This window comes from Lepidochelys olivacea (assembly GCF_965140295.1).
Source record: "Lepidochelys olivacea isolate rLepOli2 genome assembly, chromosome: 11".
NCBI classification, from domain to species: domain Eukaryota; kingdom Metazoa; phylum Chordata; order Testudines; family Cheloniidae; genus Lepidochelys; species Lepidochelys olivacea.
The window spans coordinates 55363964-55382429 of NC_140421.1; the positions used below are offsets into that span (position 1 = coordinate 55363964).

General features: G+C 43.6%; 1 protein-coding gene across 2 annotated transcripts in view; it reads right to left on the reverse strand.

Annotated features, from left to right (window-relative positions):
• Positions 1 to 15828: 15828 nt before the first annotated feature.
• The window catches only part of LOC311528654 (uncharacterized protein), a 29873-nt gene continuing 27235 nt past the window's right edge, over positions 15829 to 18466 (reverse strand). For both annotated transcript variants that reach the window (XR_014713658.1, XM_084643930.1), the window contains one exon: positions 15829 to 16060. Coding sequence is in view for 1 of the 2 variants with exons in the window: in XM_084643930.1 (XP_084500056.1) it covers positions 15973 to 16060 (88 nt within the window). In the remaining variant the exon portion in view is untranslated. The remainder of the gene's footprint in view (positions 16061 to 18466) is intronic.

Below are 18466 nucleotides of genomic sequence, written 5' to 3' on the forward strand. Positions count from 1 at the left end.
CAAGACATTAAAGAATAAATAATTATTTAGAAGCAACAGAATATTTAAAGGAATGTAAGGAAAACAACAAGACAATAATGAAAGTGTCTTTTAAGGTAGGCACAACATATCAGGTTTCAAGTTTGGATGCTATAATGCTGTCTGAATGTAATAGGCTAAATTTACCCCTGAGACTGGGCCTTTGGCTTTGATGGAGTTAATCCAGGGATGAATTTGGACCAATGTAGTAGCATTTGAGAGAGAGAGAGAATGTTAATACATTGGTCCAATAATATGCACCCTAACCTATATATGTAGTAACACTCATATTAACCAATATATGTATTAACAGGTGCATGCTATTTTCATGCTAGCTTTATATATATTTGTATATATTTATATATATATTTATATATATAAAGCTAGCATGAAAAGGATGACAGTAGCATGCACCCTATCCCCAAATAGTATCTTTCAGAATGATGAACCAGTGAACTACTTAGGTGCATGGTCCACAGGAGCATTCAAAACAGTTCAAATAAGTTAGTCACATTAATTAGCAGTCTTCTATTCAGTAATCTTTTCCCATGAACATTGTCATACTTCAGCCCGCCACAAAACTTTAATTGGAGCCCCAGGTGATCTTAGCATTATCTTTCATGACTTCAACAACGTAATTAGGCAGCACAATAAAAACCTGTTAAAAGAAACTAGTCAAATAAATTTATGGAATTGCAATATAATCTGCCTCTAATGGAATCAGTAAATCAAACTGAAGAAAATCATTGGAATGCACTCAGAATTCAGAGTACATTCCCACATAGAAGGGAATATTTGAGTTGCAGTGTAACTCGAGCCACAAAGTTGCCCCCATAATTACTTGATTTGAAGCCACAATTGAATGATGAGTCCAAAAATGCAGGCACATGTTTGGAGGGGTACAAATTGGACCTGCTATATGAAAGACATCTGGCTGAAAAACATACCCTGTTATGTCTGATCTCTTGTATCAGAAGAACAAAAGTGACATGACTGACTTGCTTAGCTTACCAAGCAGACCTCTAGGGAAAGCTTTACTCTGTGTTGGGAACACCTGCAGGAGAAGCTCATTCTGTTATTTATTATGACAGATTTGAAGATATATTAGCTCAGTGGCTCTCAACCTTTCCAGATTACTGTACCCTTACTTGTCTTGCGTACCCCCAAGTTTCACCTCACTTAAAAACTACTTGCTTACAAAATCAGCCATAAAAATACAAAAGTTTCACAGAACACAATTACTGAAAAATTGCTTACTTTCTCATTTTTACCATATTATAAAATAAATAAATTGGAATATAAATATTGTATTTACATTTCGGTGTATAGTATATAGACCTGTACAAAACAAGTCATTGTCTGTATGAAATTTTAGTTTGTATTGACTCCACCAGTGCTTTTTATATAGCCTGTTGTAAAAGTAGGAAAATATCTGGATGAGTTGAATGTACTCCCCTGGAAAACTGCTGTGCAGCCCCAGGGATACACGTACCCCTGGTTGAGAACCACTGTATTCGACCGTACAAAGATAGGTGCTGATATTCTGAAATTATTGGTATGTTTCTGCATTAAGTGTGACCATAAAAGCTGAAATACACCACTCAAGAGACAAACATGATACGTTTTATGTTTTTCCCAGTGTGCAAAACAGAGTAAACAAGACAAAATGTTCTAAATTCTATACATTCTGCTTAATTTTGCTACACCAGTTTACAGTAGCTGAGGATCTGCCCCTGAGCTTTTAATGCAGGCAAAAATTTTTGGCCTATTATATTCATGTATGTAGTTGTATTCACACACACACACACACACATATATATACATACCCCACACACATGCTTTAGATAGATATAGATAGATACTTCATAAATGTGATGAAGATCCATAGATTCTAAGGCTAGAAGGGATCATTGTGATCATCTAGTCTCACCTCTTGTATAGCACAGGCCATAGAACTTCCCCAAAATAATTCTTAGAGCAGAGCTTTTCGAAAAAACATCTAATCTAGATTTTAAAATTGTCACTGATGGAGAATCCACCACAACCCTTGGTAGATTGTTCCAGAGTTTAGTTACTGAAAATAATGGTTCTGCAATGCTATCACTAGTGTAGGCAGATGATTCTGAGTTTGATGCATTCAGCACTTACATTTCACAAGTCCAAATGACTACACAATTCAGTGGAAAATCAGGCCCTAGAGCAGTGGTGGGCAACCTGTGGCCATCAGGGTAATCTGATTGCGGGTTGCGAGATATTTTGCTGATGTTGACTGTCCAGATGTACAGCACCCCGCAGCTCCCAGTGGCTGTGGTTCTCCGTTCCCGGCCAATGGGAGCTGCGGGAAGCAGCAGGCCATAGGGATGTGCTGGCCGCCACTTCCCACAGCTCCCATTGGCCGGGAACGGTGAACCATGGCCACTGGGAGCTGTGGGGGACCATGCCTGCGGACAGTCAACATCAGCAAAATGTCTCAAGGCCTGCAATCAGATTACCCTGATGGCTGCATGTTGCCCACCACTGCCCTAGAGCTTTAATAATTCTTTTCTGATTTTTGCTAAACTTCTTAGAAAAACCCTACCTTAGGCTGAAACGTGTCATGAGAAATTTCAGGATTTCACATATGTGATTTAGGTGACCAGTTAAATAGTTTGATATTTTGCTGTACTCATTTACCTGAACATTCAAATTTGCCATTCAAAGGATTAAACATGTTTCCACTAAGTATCCATTGAACAGTTTTAAATAATTGATAAAGATTTAATCCATGAAAGAATTTACGAGTAACTTAAGCCTCTGAGTAGTCCTTTTGATTTCGATGGGGGACAGTGTCTTGACCCAGCAAAGTCTGCTTGGTGTCTCGACATAATTTAAGTAGCAGTTGCCTCTGTACCACTACAGTGAGACTACTTATGTGCTGAGTGTTACTCAGGCCTGGGCTATACTGCTGCTTAAGTTGGTGTAAGTTACGTTGCTCAGAGGTGTGAAAAAATCACACTCATGAGCGACGTAGCTGAACTTGACCTAATATGGTGTGCACACCGCGCTATGTCAGCGGGAGACGCTCTCCCGCCAACATGCCTTCCTTCCACCTCTTGGGGAGGTGGAGTACTGAAGTCACCAGGAAAACAGTCTGCCATTGACTTTATGTATCTTCACCTGACCTGCTAAATCGACGCTGCTGCATCGATCGCAGCAATGCCAATTTAGCATGCAAGTGTAGACAAGCCCTCAGATAATGTGATTTGCTAGATTGCGACATAGATTCATATAAAGTCAGTGGGTGAAATCAATGGGAGTCGATGGGAATTTTGCCTTTAACTTCAATGGGGCCAGGAAATAAGGGCTAAATTCAGTCAGTATATATTGTTCATGATGTATAATTTAATCACATCTTGTCACTAGTAATTACTCCCATTACTTTTGAGGGTAAGCACGGGTTGGTAGGAAGAGGAGGGTGGCTTATGTCTACTTATCTTCAGTGGAGCTACATCAGTTTACATCAGCTGATGATTTGGTCTTATGTTCCTATAATACACAAATATCACTTTAACATTCTGCAACAGCTGTTCAGAATCAAACAGAGCAGCCTCTTTTCTGTTTCAAAGCGTCTGTCTTTTTTTTTTTTCATTCTTAACTTTATTTTACAGTTGAGTGTATTTACTTCACAATAATGAAAAACTGATAACCCTGGACAATGAAAGCCTTGACTTATCAGCAACCCAATATGCCTGTAATGATAGTCTCTAAGGGCCGATGATCTATAACAGAGATCCTCCTCCAAGGGTACATGAACTTAAAGGAAACTCAGTGGTCCCTATCTCAGAAATTCAGATCAAAGCATGGATTAGGAATGGATCTTGGTTCAGAAACTTTAAGGATTAAAAGAAATACAAGAGTATGTCGAGGAAAAAAAGTGGTACTGAGCTAACGACAATACTGAGACACTGAACAGATTTTTCCTGTATTGTCCTCCACTTTGATTAAGAGGGATTATTTTTTCTAAGGATTAACAGTATCATTTGTTTGAGCCAACACTGTTTCCAGAGCTGTAGTGACACATTGTATTGGTTAATATGAAATACTTTCTATTCAGCAGATATTGGTTGTTCACTGGACTGGGCAGATTAGATTTCAACACTGATTAAAACAAATGCAACAAAAACTTGTGAAAATAGACATAAAAACATCCTGAAAATCCACCCAGGCTATATGCCAGGAGGGCTCATTACTCTACCAACAGGGAAAGTGGTTAGAAGCCTCAGTACAAAGCAGGGAATAAAGCACTTTAATAAAATACATTCCATTGAGTCAGCATTTTTTATTTGTGATCTGGAGCTACACTACCCACGTGTTACTTTCTAGTTCTTGGCATGCTGGAAAGGTAGGTTATTCTCCAGAGTGTGTGTATAATAGATTCAGGGGAAAAGAAGAAAAGAACCGGTACCATTTTACTATTTGTATAACTGCTGGTTCATTTGGGCAACTTTAAATTTTGTTGTGACTGAGGAGCTTTTAGCCAGATTGCGGTAATACCGTTACCTGCCAATACCATGCCTTTGACTTCACCCTGAGAGTGGCTGTTGATGCTACTTACCTACTCAGTTGATCCTATTATATGTGTATGTAATGCCATAGCTTAGAAATCCAGGTTCAGCAGCAGGTGTTGCATTTAGATGCACAGAGCTTTCAACATCTGCTGCTCACTGATTCATAAAGGGAGCTTTGACAGCATCAAGAGCTGTTTGCTTGCCTTTTTACTTGGAAGAAAGCTGCTGTTAGAGATGGAGGGAGGAGGTAGGGGCAGAAGGCAGAGGGAGGGTGCAGGAAGGTTCAAGCACATCCTCAGCCCCTCAAAGACCCATTTAATTTATGTCCTCCATGTTATTCAGTTCCAGTGATAAGGCAGGGGAGGCAACCAGGCTGATGCGTGAAGCAAAGACACACCAGTATTCTAACGGGCAGTGTCTGAGGGTCCTTGAAGCAGCCTACAGTCTGGAGGAATGGGCAGCATCCTATCCAGGCTTTAGGTGGTAGTGACGGAGGGCAGATGCCAGCTGGGGCAGTGGCAGCGGTGGTTAACTGCTTTAGACTGGCTCCAACCATAGAAGCAGCAGTAAAAGCAGAGAAGAGACACTCCTAACAAAATGCAAGGTGTTCAGGCATTAGGTGGGTCTCTCCAGTTTCCCTGAGGCACAGCTTTGTCACACACTCTATATGTGGTCTGTAGGAGGAGAAAAGTCACACAAGTTTCCCGTCAAGCGCTCATCCCCACCGAGAGCCCCCTGCTATTGAAAGTTTCACAATCAGAAGCAGTCACTGGTGCTAAGTCAGGCTTAGCATTTTTTTTAACTAGCATTTCAGGTAGACCCTTCCCCCATCCGAAGTGACCATCTCACAGTGTTCCTACTAGTATTTGCAGGATTGCTGTATGGTTCTGAGCTGATCATTTGAGATGTCCCCGAACATTACAGAATCATTTTATGTAGAGAGGAGAGGCATGGTTTTGAGCCACTCCCTGCCTCCTCTTGCAGATGAAATGGAGCCAATTTGCTTCTACTGGGGTCCATGTATAAATGCTAACCTTTACCAAAAAATAAGCCAAAGATCTGGAGGAATTGCATTGTCCTGTGTGTACTCGGGTGAATTCTAGCACTTCACAAACATTAAACAAATAATCCTCAAACGGCTCTAAGAGGTAGGTGAATATTGGCAACATTTTAGAGATAGAGGGGAAAAATCCATAGGATTTAGACCAATATTTCCAAGGTTGGGTGACCAGAGAGAGAGACACTTAATTCCATATTCATGCACTTAAGCAAGTGGCCTGATTTTCAGAGGTGCTGAGCACCTACAGCTTTGTGTATCTTCATTTGATTAAATATGGTCTAAAGTGCCTAGAGTTATGCAACCAAGTTTGTAACTTCTGGTTAATCCCTTGTGATTTCCTATGGCCACAGAGGGTGGGTGAAAAAGCCAGGAATAGAATACAGGAGTATTTTGCTTTCAGTGTCATGCTCTGTTTGTTTAGACCATGCTATACTAATTGTTGCACCCCTTGTATGTAGAGGCAACAATGGCCACTTAGTAGAGGAACCAGCTCTTCTGAAGGTAGCCAGCTGGGAGTGGCATAAGCAGCACCATCCCTACAACTATCAGACTGAGTTCCACCAAACGCCTGAGGAATTCATGGCCATGTGTCTCAGAAGTCCACAAAGGCTTTGACTATATGCTAAATCATGAATAGCTTGTAATCTGTTGGGGGGAAAATCTCAGTGATGAACTCTCAACCCTAATGATGAGTTTCTATTTTCCAGTCTATCTCTACAGCACAAAGAGCTAGAAACTTCCTTTATTCAAAAATAAAAGGTGGGGATTACTACTTTGCATTTGTAGGTCCCCAGAATGAGAACAAGGGCATTACCGTGGGGCCAAAGGATTATTCTATTAGGAAGGTAAGGGCTACAACATACACTTGGTTACCAAGGTAAGTTAGTAAGAGGATTATCTTTCCTTTAGCCACATCATCAATATACCATATATAATGTAATGACAGTAATGAACTAAATTATAGCTAAACTGAGGGAGCTACAGAAGTTCACACATCTGTTCTCAGACAGTGATTTTCCTACAGGAAGTGACCTTCCTGTTTTTTTCTAAGCTGTACACAGTGTGAATAAACTTCCTTCCTCTAGTGATTTCTGAAAGGAATGGTGGAAATTACTCCAATACTTTAGACTTTCACAGTCTGGATGTGCTAATATTTAGGAGCCTCACTACAGAGCAGAGAATAAAATATTCTCATTTAAAAAGTTGTGCCCAAATATTGTCCAAATAAACTCAGTTATAGTAACAGGAAGAAGAAGCATGTTAAACCCTGATTTTGCATGTGATTCCACCTCAAGACAGATGATGACCCAACATCTGGCACCTGAGAATGGCTGTGCTTGAAAAGACCAGGAGGGTTCAGAGGCAGTTAGCCTACAAACTGTGACAATGATATAACACAAGAAATTTCAAAAAAAGAAATTGACAAAATTCATCCCATTAAATGCTTTATTTGGTTTGGGCATTGGCAGGGTAGAAAGGAACTTTGATACACAACATGGTTGCCCTCCTATTACAGAGAGGGGGAGTATTGTTAAAAAAAGAGGAAAAAATCACAGAAAACAAGACTCCAGGGCCCATCCACAAAGCAAGCCAAGAAATCTGAGCAGTGAAATGGGTGGGATGGAGATCAGAGTTTGGTAGTTTGTGATTGTATTTTAAAACAGAAAAAAATACTTCAGATTAGTAAATACTCTGTGCTAAGAAAACCTTTGGAAAAGGGAAAGGAGAGTATGGGATGGGAGTAACAGTGTACAGGAGATGTGGTAAACATCTTAAAGAGGAAAATGAAAAGTCTTGGGGTTTGGTGAATTGGAATGAAAATAGTAGGGGAGAAAAATGAACATCACACAAACCACACCGGTTTGCTAATGAAGAACAGATTGTTGCTGACCCATGTGTGAATTTACAAGATACAAGAAAGTTTACCTATCCCTTTGTCCACTGTGAAATGTTTAGTCACAATCCCCTAAGCACACAGGGACTACTCTCTAATACTGTAGCACCCTATGGGGCAAAAGCGACCTCAGAGGCAGGTTGGGACGGGGAAGAGTTATAACCCTGTCCCCTCCCCTATCACTTACTGCACCCCCTTAAGGGTACTCATAGTTCCTCCTGTGCACTTGGGAGTGTGACCATTTGCTTCCACTAGCAGAACTTCAGACCACCAAGCCACAATACAGACCGAAGGGACCTAGCGGGGACAGGTAATACTGCACCTGTGTGATTGGCTCTGGCTTTTCTTTCAGTCCTCAGGCTCTGCATGATTATGAATGTTCACCCTCACACACCCTTCTGCAACACTACTAATCCATTCCCAGAAGCAATTTATACATCCTATTTCCACAAGCAGAAACTGGGTTTTCATATTTTTCCCCTTCTGTGTATTTTTACTCAAAGGGTGTGATACGGCCCTAAACCCTTCAGATAATAAGACACTACTAAGACCGCCTCAGAAATAAAATACTTACGATCAAAATGTTCTCAGAACCGCTTCATTTGGATGAACAGAGCTTTCTTCATATCTCGTGGGTGGCTGCTGGCTGTGAATGAGTATTATATCAGTCTTCTGGATGGTCATTGCCTGTGAACCGTCTCTCTTGTGCTCCCGCTCCCTTAGCATTTCTTTCCTTAGGTTGCTACTACCTCTGCTTAATACTGAATAAGGGATGTGTCAGCCATAAGTATCTTTTTCCTGATCCCTCTCTGTTAATGAATTGTCTGGTTTTGATGAGAATTGTTATGTATATTAATTGTGTCTTCTTACATAGGCTTGTTGCTAATGCTGTTTTGCTGTGGTTTGGTTGTAAAGCTTGTTTTTTTTTTTTAAAAAAGGACATTTTTCCCCTGGAAAAAATCAAGTTTTCCACTAAAAATTGAAAATGTAAATATTTTGATTTAGAAATACCACTGTGGTGCCTCAGTGGAGTTGCAACCCAGTTGCCTCGTACTCCTCTATCGGCTAGGATCACTGGTCAGCCTTCTTCTACCATGATACATCACAGTCCCCCCTCCAGCCCCATAATGCACCATGGACGATTTTGCTGTTTTACTTGCTCACAATCCCCCCCGGGAAGTCAGCAGTACTACTACTAAGCAACTCATTGAAACATGTGGCCCCACAGCTGTAACCGGTACTGTCATAAATATAAAGGGAAGGGTAAACCCTTTGAAATCCCTCCTGGCCAGGGGAAAGCTCCTCTCACCTGTAAAGGGTTAAGAAGCTAAAGGTAACCTCGCTGGCACCTGACCAAAATGACCAATGAGGACACAAGATACTTTCAAAAGCTGGGAGGAGGGAGAGAAACAAAGGGTTTGTGTGTCTGTCTGTAGTCGTCTTGGCCGGGGACAGAACAGGAATGGAGTCTTAGAACTTTTAGTAAGTAATCTAGCTAGGTATGTGTTAGATTATGATTTCTTTAAATGGCTGAGAAAAGAATTGTGCTGAATAGAATAACTATTTCTGTCTGTGTATCTTTTTTGTAACTTAAGGTTTTGCCTAGAGGGGTTCTCTATGTTTTTGAATCTAATTACCCTGTAAGATATATACCATCCTGATTTTACAGGGGGGATTTCTTTATTTCTATTTACTTCTATTTTTTATTAAAAGTCTTCTTGTAAAACACTGAATGCTTTTTCATTGTTCTCAGATCCAAGGGTTTGGGTCTGTGGTCACCTATGCAAATTGGTGAGGCTTTTTACCAAACCTTGTCCAGGAAGTGGGGTGCAAGGTTTTGGGAAGTATTTTGGGGGGAAGGACGCGTCCAAACAGCTCTTCCCCAGTAACCAGTATTAGTTTGGTGGTGGTAGCGGCCATTCCAAGGATAACGGGGGTAATATTTGTTACCTTGGGGAAGTTTTGACCTAAGCTGGTAAAGATAAGCTTAGGAGGTTTTTCATGCAGGTCCCCACATCTGTACCCTAGAGTTCAGAGTGGGGGAGGAACCTTGACATGGTGGCACAGTGGTGGGATTAACCTGAAATCATTTTGAGATCCAGTTGAGATTTTTTGAACTAGAAATACAGATTTTAAAAAGGAATTTTTAGGAAGTCCAGAAGGCAGCTTTGAAACTGAAAGCAGCTTGGTTTCTCTCTGCTTTGTGGCCAAGCAGAGACAAAAGGGGATTATCTTGTGAATTGCAGGTTTTCTTGCCTGGAGGCAGGGTACTTAACTCCTGCAGGGAAATTCACAGTCTTCCAACCCAGAGGTTTTTTTTTTTTCTTTTCTTCCTAAAAGTAAATAGGGGGTGTGTGCTCTACCCATTTGCCTGGAGACAAAAGTGGCAGGGTTTTTTTTTAGGATTTTGATTTTTTTTTTTTTTTTTGTTTTACAAGGAGCACAGGTTTGAAAAGAAATTTTTTTTTTCTTTGGGCTGGGTAAGCAGTTTTCCAAGTAGTTGGAGGTTTTTTGCTTTAATTTGGGCCCAGAGCAGAGACAAGGGAATTGTCTTTTTCTGTAGGCTGACAATCACTATCAGAGAATAGGTACTCTATTCCAGCACAGCAAAAGTTTACAGCCAAGTTTTGTTTGTTTATTTCTAAACCTCGGGTGTAAAGTTAGTTAAAAACAGAGAGGTTAGAATGGCCAAATCCTCAGCTCGACTACAGCTGGAATTAGCCAAATTTCAGGCTGAGGAAAAACAAAGGGAACATGAAAGACAGATAGAACTCATGCGGCTGGAGAAGGAGGTACAGGAGGCTGCCCACAAGAGGGAAATGGAGGCAAGGAAGCATGTGGAGGAGATGGAGAGGATAAAGGCCCAGCAGAATATACCAACAAACCCTAGCAATCCTTCTCCAGGTACCACTTCCCATCCCAGAAAGTTCCCCACCTACAAGGCAGGTGATGATACTGAGGCCTTCTTAGAAAACTTCGAAAGGGCCTGCCTTGGGTACAACATCTCTACTGACCAATACATGGTAGAGCTGAGGCCGCAGCTCAGTGGACCCTTAGCTGAGGTGGCAGCTGAAATGCCTAAAGAACACATGAACAAGTATGAACTGTTTAAATCCAAGGCGAGAGTCAGAATGGGGATAACACCCGAGCAGTCTCGTCGGAGGTTCAGAGCCCTAAGGTGGAAACCAGACATGTCATTTACCCGACATGCCTACCACATTGTGAAACATTGGGATGCCTGGATATCAGGAGCAAGTGTTGAATCTCCAGTAAATTTGCCCTTCCTAATGCAAATGGAACAATTCTTAGAGGGTGTTCCTGAGGAAATAGAAAGATACATCCGAGATGGGAAACCCAAAACTGTAATTGAGGCAGGAGAGATTGGAGCCAGATGGGTGGAGGTGGCAGAGAAGAAGAAAACTGGTCGCAGTTGGAGCGGAGACCAGAAGGGACCACCCCAGACCACACCCTATTACCGGGGGCCACCCAAAGCCCCACCTACCTCCCAAAGAACCCTCCAGACCCCTTATCGTCCCACCACCCCGTTCTCCAGCAACCCACCTCGCCCCGGTGACCCGTCAGCTGGACGATGTTTTAAATGTAACGAGCTGGGGCATGTAAAGGCCAACTGCCCCAAGAACCCCAACAGGTTACAGTTCATTGCACCGGAATCACACCAGAGGTCCACAGGCCCAGATACCTCCCAGATACCCTTGGAGCGGAGGGAAACTGTGAGTGTGGGTGGGAAGAAGGTCACCGCGTGGAGGGACACCGGAGCACAAGTGTCAGCTATCCATGCTTCCTTAGTGGACCCCAATTTAATCAACCCAGAGATCCAAGTGACGATTCAACCCTTCAAGTCCAACTCTTTCAATTTGCCTACAGCCAAGTTGCCTGTCCAGTACAAGGGCTGGTCAGGAATGTGGACTTTTGCAGTCTATGATGATTATCCCATCCCCATGCTGTTGGGGGAAGACTTGGCCAATCATGTGAAGCAGGCCAAGAGGGTGGGAATGGTCACCCGCAACCAGGCTAAACAAGCCGTGAGGCCTAGCTCTGTTCCGGAAACTTCTATCAGGACCCAGTCAGAGGTGATGGACCTGGATCCCAGGCCAATGTCTGCAACAGCAGTAGTGGATCCAGTCCCAGAGACCCAGACGGAACCAGTCCCAGAACCGGAACCAGCCAAACAACCAACACCAGACCCCGTGTCAGCACTGAATCCAGTACTTGCAACCTCAACACCAGAGGGCCCCACCGAACCTGAACTGGCAGCAGCCGATAACCCTACACAAGAGGCTCAGCCGGAGCCTGAATCCCAACATAGTGCACCAGCGGAGAGCGGTTCACAGTCAACAGAAACAGCTCCATCCCCTATATCGCTTCCAGAGGGACCAAGCCTAGGTCCACAATCCCATGAGGAACTGATGTCTCCAGCATCAAGGGAACAGTTCCAGACCGAACAGGAAGCAGATGAAAGCCTCCAGAGAGCTTGGACGGCGGCACGGAGCAACCCACCGCCTCTCAGCTCTTCTAATAGATCCAGGTTTGTTGTAGAAAGAGGACTTTTATACAAGGAAACTCTTTCTGGGGGACACCAGGAAGACTGGCATCCTCAGAGACAGTTGGTAGTTCCAACTAAATACCGGGCCAAGCTCTTGAGCTTAGCCCATGATCACCCTAGTGGCCATGCTGGGGTGAACAGGACCAAAGACCGTTTGGGGGGGTCATTCCACTGGGAGGGAATGGGCAAGGATGTTTCTACCTATGTCCAGTCTTGTGAGGTGTGCCAAAGAGTGGGAAAACCCCAAGACCAGGTCAAAGCTCCTCTCCAGCCACTCCCCATCATTAAAGTTCCATTTCAGCGAGTAGCTGTGGATATTCTGGGTCCTTTTCCGAAAAAGACACCCAGAGGAAAGCAGTACATACTGACTTTCATGGATTTTGCCACCCGATGGCCAGAAGCAGTAACTCTAAGCAACACCAGGGCTAAAAGTGTGTGCCAGGCACTAGCAGACATTTTTGCCAGGGTAGGTTGGCCCTCCGACATCCTCACAGATGCAGGGACTAGTTTCCTGGCAGGAACTATGAAAAACCTTTGGGAAGCTCATGGGGTAAATCACTTGGTTGCCACTCCTTACCATCATCAAACAAATGGCATGGTGGAGAAGTTTAATGGAACTTTGGGGGCCATGATACGTAAATTCGTAAATGAGCACTCCAATGATTGGGACCTAGTATTGCAGCAGTTGCTCTTTGCCTACAGAGCTGTACCACATCCCAGTTTAGGGTTTTCTCCATTTGAACTTGTATATGGCCGTGAGGTTAAGGGGCCATTGCAGTTGGTAAAGCAGCAATGGGAGGGATTTACACCTTCTCCAGGAACTAACATTCTGGACTTTGTAACCAACCTACAAAACACCCTCCGAACCTCTTTAGCCCTTGCTAGAGAAAACTTACAGGATGCTCAAAAAGAGCAAAAAGCCTGGTATGATAAACATGCCAGAGAGCGTTCCTTCAAAGTAGGAGACCAGGTCATGGTCTTAAAGGCGCTCCAGGCCCATAAAATGGAAGCATCGTGGGAAGGGCCATTCGTGGTCCAGGAGCGCCTGGGAGCTGTTAATTATCTCATAGCATTCCCCACCTCCAACCGAAAGCCTAAGGTGTATCATATTAATTCTCTAAAGCCCTTTTATTCCAGAGAATTAAAGGTTTGTCAGTTTACAGCCCAGGGAGGAGACGACGCTGAGTGGCCTGAAGGTGTCTACTACGAAGGGAAATGTGCTGGTGGTGTGGAAGAGGTGAACCTCTCCATGACCCTTGGGCGTATGCAGCGACAGCAGATCCAGGAGCTGTGCACTAGCTACGCGCCAACGTTCTCAGCCACCCCAGGACTGACTGAACGGGCATACCACTCCATTGACACAGGTAATGCTCACCCAATTAGGGTCCAACCTTACCGGGTGTCTCCTCAAGCTAAAACTACTATAGAACGGGAGATCCAGGATATGTTACAGATGGGTGTAATCCGCCCCTCTGAAAGTGCATGGGCATCTCCAGTGGTTCTAGTTCCCAAACCAGATGGGGAAATACGTTTTTGCATGGACTACCGTAAGCTAAATGCTGTAACTCGCCCAGACAACTATCCCATGCCACGCACAGATGAACTATTAGAGAAACTGGGAAGGGCCCAGTTCATCTCTACCTTGGACTTAACCAAGGGGTACTGGCAGGTACCGCTAGATGAATCTGCCAAGGAAAGGTCAGCCTTCATCGCACATCTCGGGCTGTATGAATTTAATGTACTCCCTTTCGGGCTGCGAAATGCACCCGCCACTTTCCAAAGACTTGTAGATGGTCTCCTAGCGGGATTAGGAGAATATGCAGTCGCCTACCTTGACGATGTGGCCATATTTTCGGATTCCTGGGCAGACCACCTGGAACATCTACAAAAAGTCCTTGAGCGCATAAGGGAGGCAGGACTAACTGTTAAGGCTAAGAAGTGTCAAATAGGCCTAAACAGAGTGACTTACCTTGGACACCAGGTGGGTCAAGGAACTATCAGCCCCCTACAGGCCAAAGTGGATGCTATCCAAAAGTGGCCTGTCCCAAAGTCAAAGAAACAGGTTCAATCCTTCTTAGGCTTGGCCGGTTATTACAGACGATTTGTACCGCACTACAGCCAAATCGCTGCCCCACTGACAGACCTAACCAAAAAGAAACAGCCAAATGCTGTTCAGTGGACCGGAAAGTGTCAGAAGGCCTTTAACAAGCTTAAAGCGACACTCATGTCTGACCCTGTACTAAGGGCCCCAGACTTTGACAAACCGTTCCTAGTAACCACAGATGCATCCGAGCGTGGTGTGGGAGCAGTTTTAATGCAGAAAGGACCTGATCAAGAATTCCACCCTGTAGTGTTTCTCAGCAAAAAACTGTCTGAGAGGGAAAGCAACTGGTCAGTCACTGAAAAAGAATGTTATGCCATTGTCTACGCTCTGGAAAAGCTACGCCCATATGTTTGGGGACGGCGTTTCCACCTGCAAACCGACCATGCTGCACTAAAGTGGCTTCACACCGTCAAAGAAACTAACAGAAAACTTCTTCGGTGGAGTTTAGCTCTCCAAGATTTTGATTTCGACATCCAACACATCTCAGGAGCTTCTAATAAAGTAGCTGATGCACTCTCCCGTGAAAATTTCCCAGAATCAACTGGTTAAAATCGTCCTTGAGATGTGGAAAATATTGTTAGTCTTTATGTACTTGGTAGTATATTTAGAGATGCATGTGTCTTATTAACTCTGTTTTCCTAGAGCTCCAGGAAGAAATCCCAGCCAGTGTTTCACCCTAGCTGAGATTTGGGGGGCGTGTCATAAATATAAAGGGAAGGGTAAACCCTTTGAAATCCCTCCTGGCCAGGGGAAAGCTCCTCTCACCTGTAAAGGGTTAAGAAGCTAAAGGTAACCTCGCTGGCACCTGACCAAAATGACCAATGAGGAGACAAGATACTTTCAAAAGCTGGGAGGAGGGAGAGAAACAAAGGGTTTGTGTGTCTGTCTGTAGTCGTCTTGGCCGGGGACAGAACAGGAATGGAGTCTTAGAACTTTTAGTAAGTAATCTAGCTAGGTATGTGTTAGATTATGATTTCTTTAAATGGCTGAGAAAAGAATTGTGCTGAATAGAATAACTATTTCTGTCTGTGTATCTTTTTTGTAACTTAAGGTTTTGCCTAGAGGGGTTCTCTATGTTTTTGAATCTAATTACCCTGTAAGATATATACCATCCTGATTTTACAGGGGGGATTTCTTTATTTCTATTTACTTCTATTTTTTATTAAAAGTCTTCTTGTAAAACACTGAATGCTTTTTCATTGTTCTCAGATCCAAGGGTTTGGGTCTGTGGTCACCTATGCAAATTGGTGAGGCTTTTTACCAAACCTTGTCCAGGAAGTGGGGTGCAAGGTTTTGGGAAGTATTTTGGGGGGAAGGACGCGTCCAAACAGCTCTTCCCCAGTAACCAGTATTAGTTTGGTGGTGGTAGCGGCCATTCCAAGGATAACGGGGGTAATATTTGTTACCTTGGGGAAGTTTTGACCTAAGCTGGTAAAGATAAGCTTAGGAGGTTTTTCATGCAGGTCCCCACATCTGTACCCTAGAGTTCAGAGTGGGGGAGGAACCTTGACAGGTACTAACTTCTGTCATTACTAATGGCTGCTCTCTGCAAGACAGAAAGGGCCAAAATTCACAAGTGGCATAATTACATTGGGATTCATTTGCAAAACACCAAGAAAAATAAATTATTAATCAATTAGCTCTCTATGGAGACACACACACACAGGATGTGCTCATTTTATTGGGGAGTCCACAGCAGTCTTGATGAATTCCTTTTACTAGTCAGTTGCCATTCACTTTCCCACACCTTCCCTTTTCATCCCCTCGTGAGGTGGGATACATTTCTCATGGGTCCCACTGCATTAGGTTTGGAGAGGTGAGATGCTGGAATTGACTTGGCTTCATGGAGAAGCCCAGAACCATCTTGAAAATCCTAGAGGGAAACATTAGAGAAAAGGAAGCCATTAGCTCAGCTACAGGGTAGAACACAAAACAAGGAAAGGAAAAAGAAATCAGAACATGAAAAAATTTAGACTAAAACCAGTCTGAATAGGAATGTGAGAATAATCTCAAGCTCCTTTATCCCCATGGGCACATTCAGCTGTGTCAGTAATGTAACCCAAGCTTCCAGACCCACAGTCTGCCAGCAGCTTGGGGAGGTACTAGTGGCTCTCCGCAATGTATTTACAAGTGTAAGGGCACAGCAGGGCATAGTCCCTGAGCCTCATGCCACCTGAACATTTCCAGAACAATTTGACTTATCTCCAACGTGCATCTGAGTCATGGACTTTAGAAAAAGGCATCACTCAGTATCTAGCCCTAGGCAACATGTTTTTGCAGTTAGACGCTTTGTCTTTGTTGCAAAAAAGATGCGTTCTGTTGATTGAAATAGCTGTCTAAATGTAAAATTGTAGTGGAGACAAGGTACAGGAAACTTTTACCTTGATGTAGTTAGTCAAAGCCAACCCAGTATCTCCTGTCTGGGGTTTTCCTCAACTAGATACATTGAGGTAAAAACTACAGTGGCTTATTTCACTAGCCATCTTGAGTTAGCTACCCCAATGTAGAAATACACCTTTTGTTACAGTGAAGACATAGCCTTAGAATAGCTAGATACGAGGATCCACAGATGTGTGCTAATCCCTGAGCAACTGCTGCATCCGACAGAGAAGCAATTGACAGGCTGTGAGCCTTGCGGGGCCAAGCAACCCAGGATGTGCAACTCACAGACGGCCTTACTGGAAGCGCTTCCAGAGTCCCTGGTTGGTCGAGGAGCAATATTATAGCCTAGAGAAGTTGACTATGCAATTAGGTGGATCCCCAAGCAGCTGCTGTGATGGCCCCTGCCTCTTTGCCTTGCTTTAGTTCCTGGCTTTGGACTCTGGCTCTGACAATTGTTCCTGGCTTTTGACTCTAGCTCCACCCATGAGGTCTGACTGCCGACTGGCTGTAGCAATATGTCGCTTTAGCCTCCTCTCTCTTCTTAAATGTGGGGTATTTTAGCCACTTAAAAGCAAACTCTATCCTTTATCTTTTTTTTTTACAACCACCCTCAACCCTTCAGTCCCACACAGTGTTCCCTCTCCCCTTCCCTTCCTTTTCAGTCTCTATCTGTCTTTAGCGCTGACTCCGATATTTAACAATAGTTTTCAGTGGGATTTGGCTGCTCTCCAGCTGCCAGGTTTTCCCCAGGTACCGTAGGTGCTCTGCTTTTCCCTGCTGCTCTTCATGCTTCACAGAGGAACACCAATTTTGAGTGAAGCCTGTGGGTTAATGGCTATATTCAAAACCGTCCCTCTGTGAAGCATGAAAGACAATAGAAAACAAGAAAGCAGTCTGTGGGGACAAATACAAAGGAAGATGACTTTCTGGGAATCAGCGGTCTGATTAAAAGATGGGAAGTCAGTTGGCTTAAATTATTTAATGAATTAATTAAATGAGGCTCTTGTACATGATGGCCAGAAAGCAGTAGCCAAGATGAGTCCAAAGGCTTTTTAAGATAACTATTAAGATAACTATGTTCAGACAGAGTTATCCACCAGAGCTGATGACCTGCAGCTTTATGCTCCCATTGAAGTCAATTCAAAGTTCCCACTGACTGTAATGGGAGCAGAATCAGCCCCCAGGACTGTGGCAAACAGGGTTTTGTAACCCAGTTATAATTGTGTTTCACTCCCAGCTCACAGGCCATGCCTACAGTGGCATTTTTTTTTGAGAAATCTAAACCCAGCGTTGTGAGTTCAATCCTTGAGGGGGCCATTTAAGGATCTGGGGCAAAAATTGGGGCTTAAAATTATGGGGGGGAGGGATAGCTCAGTGGTTTGAGCATTGGCCTGCTAAACCCAGGGTTGTGAGTTCAATCCTTGAGGGGGCCATTTAGGGATCTGGGGCAAAAATTGGGGATTGGTCCTGCTTTGAGCAGGGGGTTGGACTAGATGATCTCCTGAGGTCCCTTCCAACCCTGATATTCTATGATTCACTATGCCAGTACCATCAGTGTAGCTCCACTAGGGGGAGCCCTAGAGGAGATACAGCACAGGTGTTTTTGTCACCATGTTGTCTGACTCTATCAGAAATGTCTAGATGACACAGTGGTGAAAACATCTGTGCCCTGCCTATTCTAGTGCTACCCCTATTGTGGAGATGCATCAGTAGTAGCACAATGGTGAGGGATTCCCCCCAGAAAGGCTAGTGTAGGCAAGGTCAGAGGGAGGGCCAACAGCAGTTTGAAATGGTTGGACTCTCTACCAAGTCAAATGAATATGTTTAACCATAAGAGTAGTGTAAGTGGGACATATGAGGGCATTGTTCATACAGGGTAAACATACTGGATATGCAA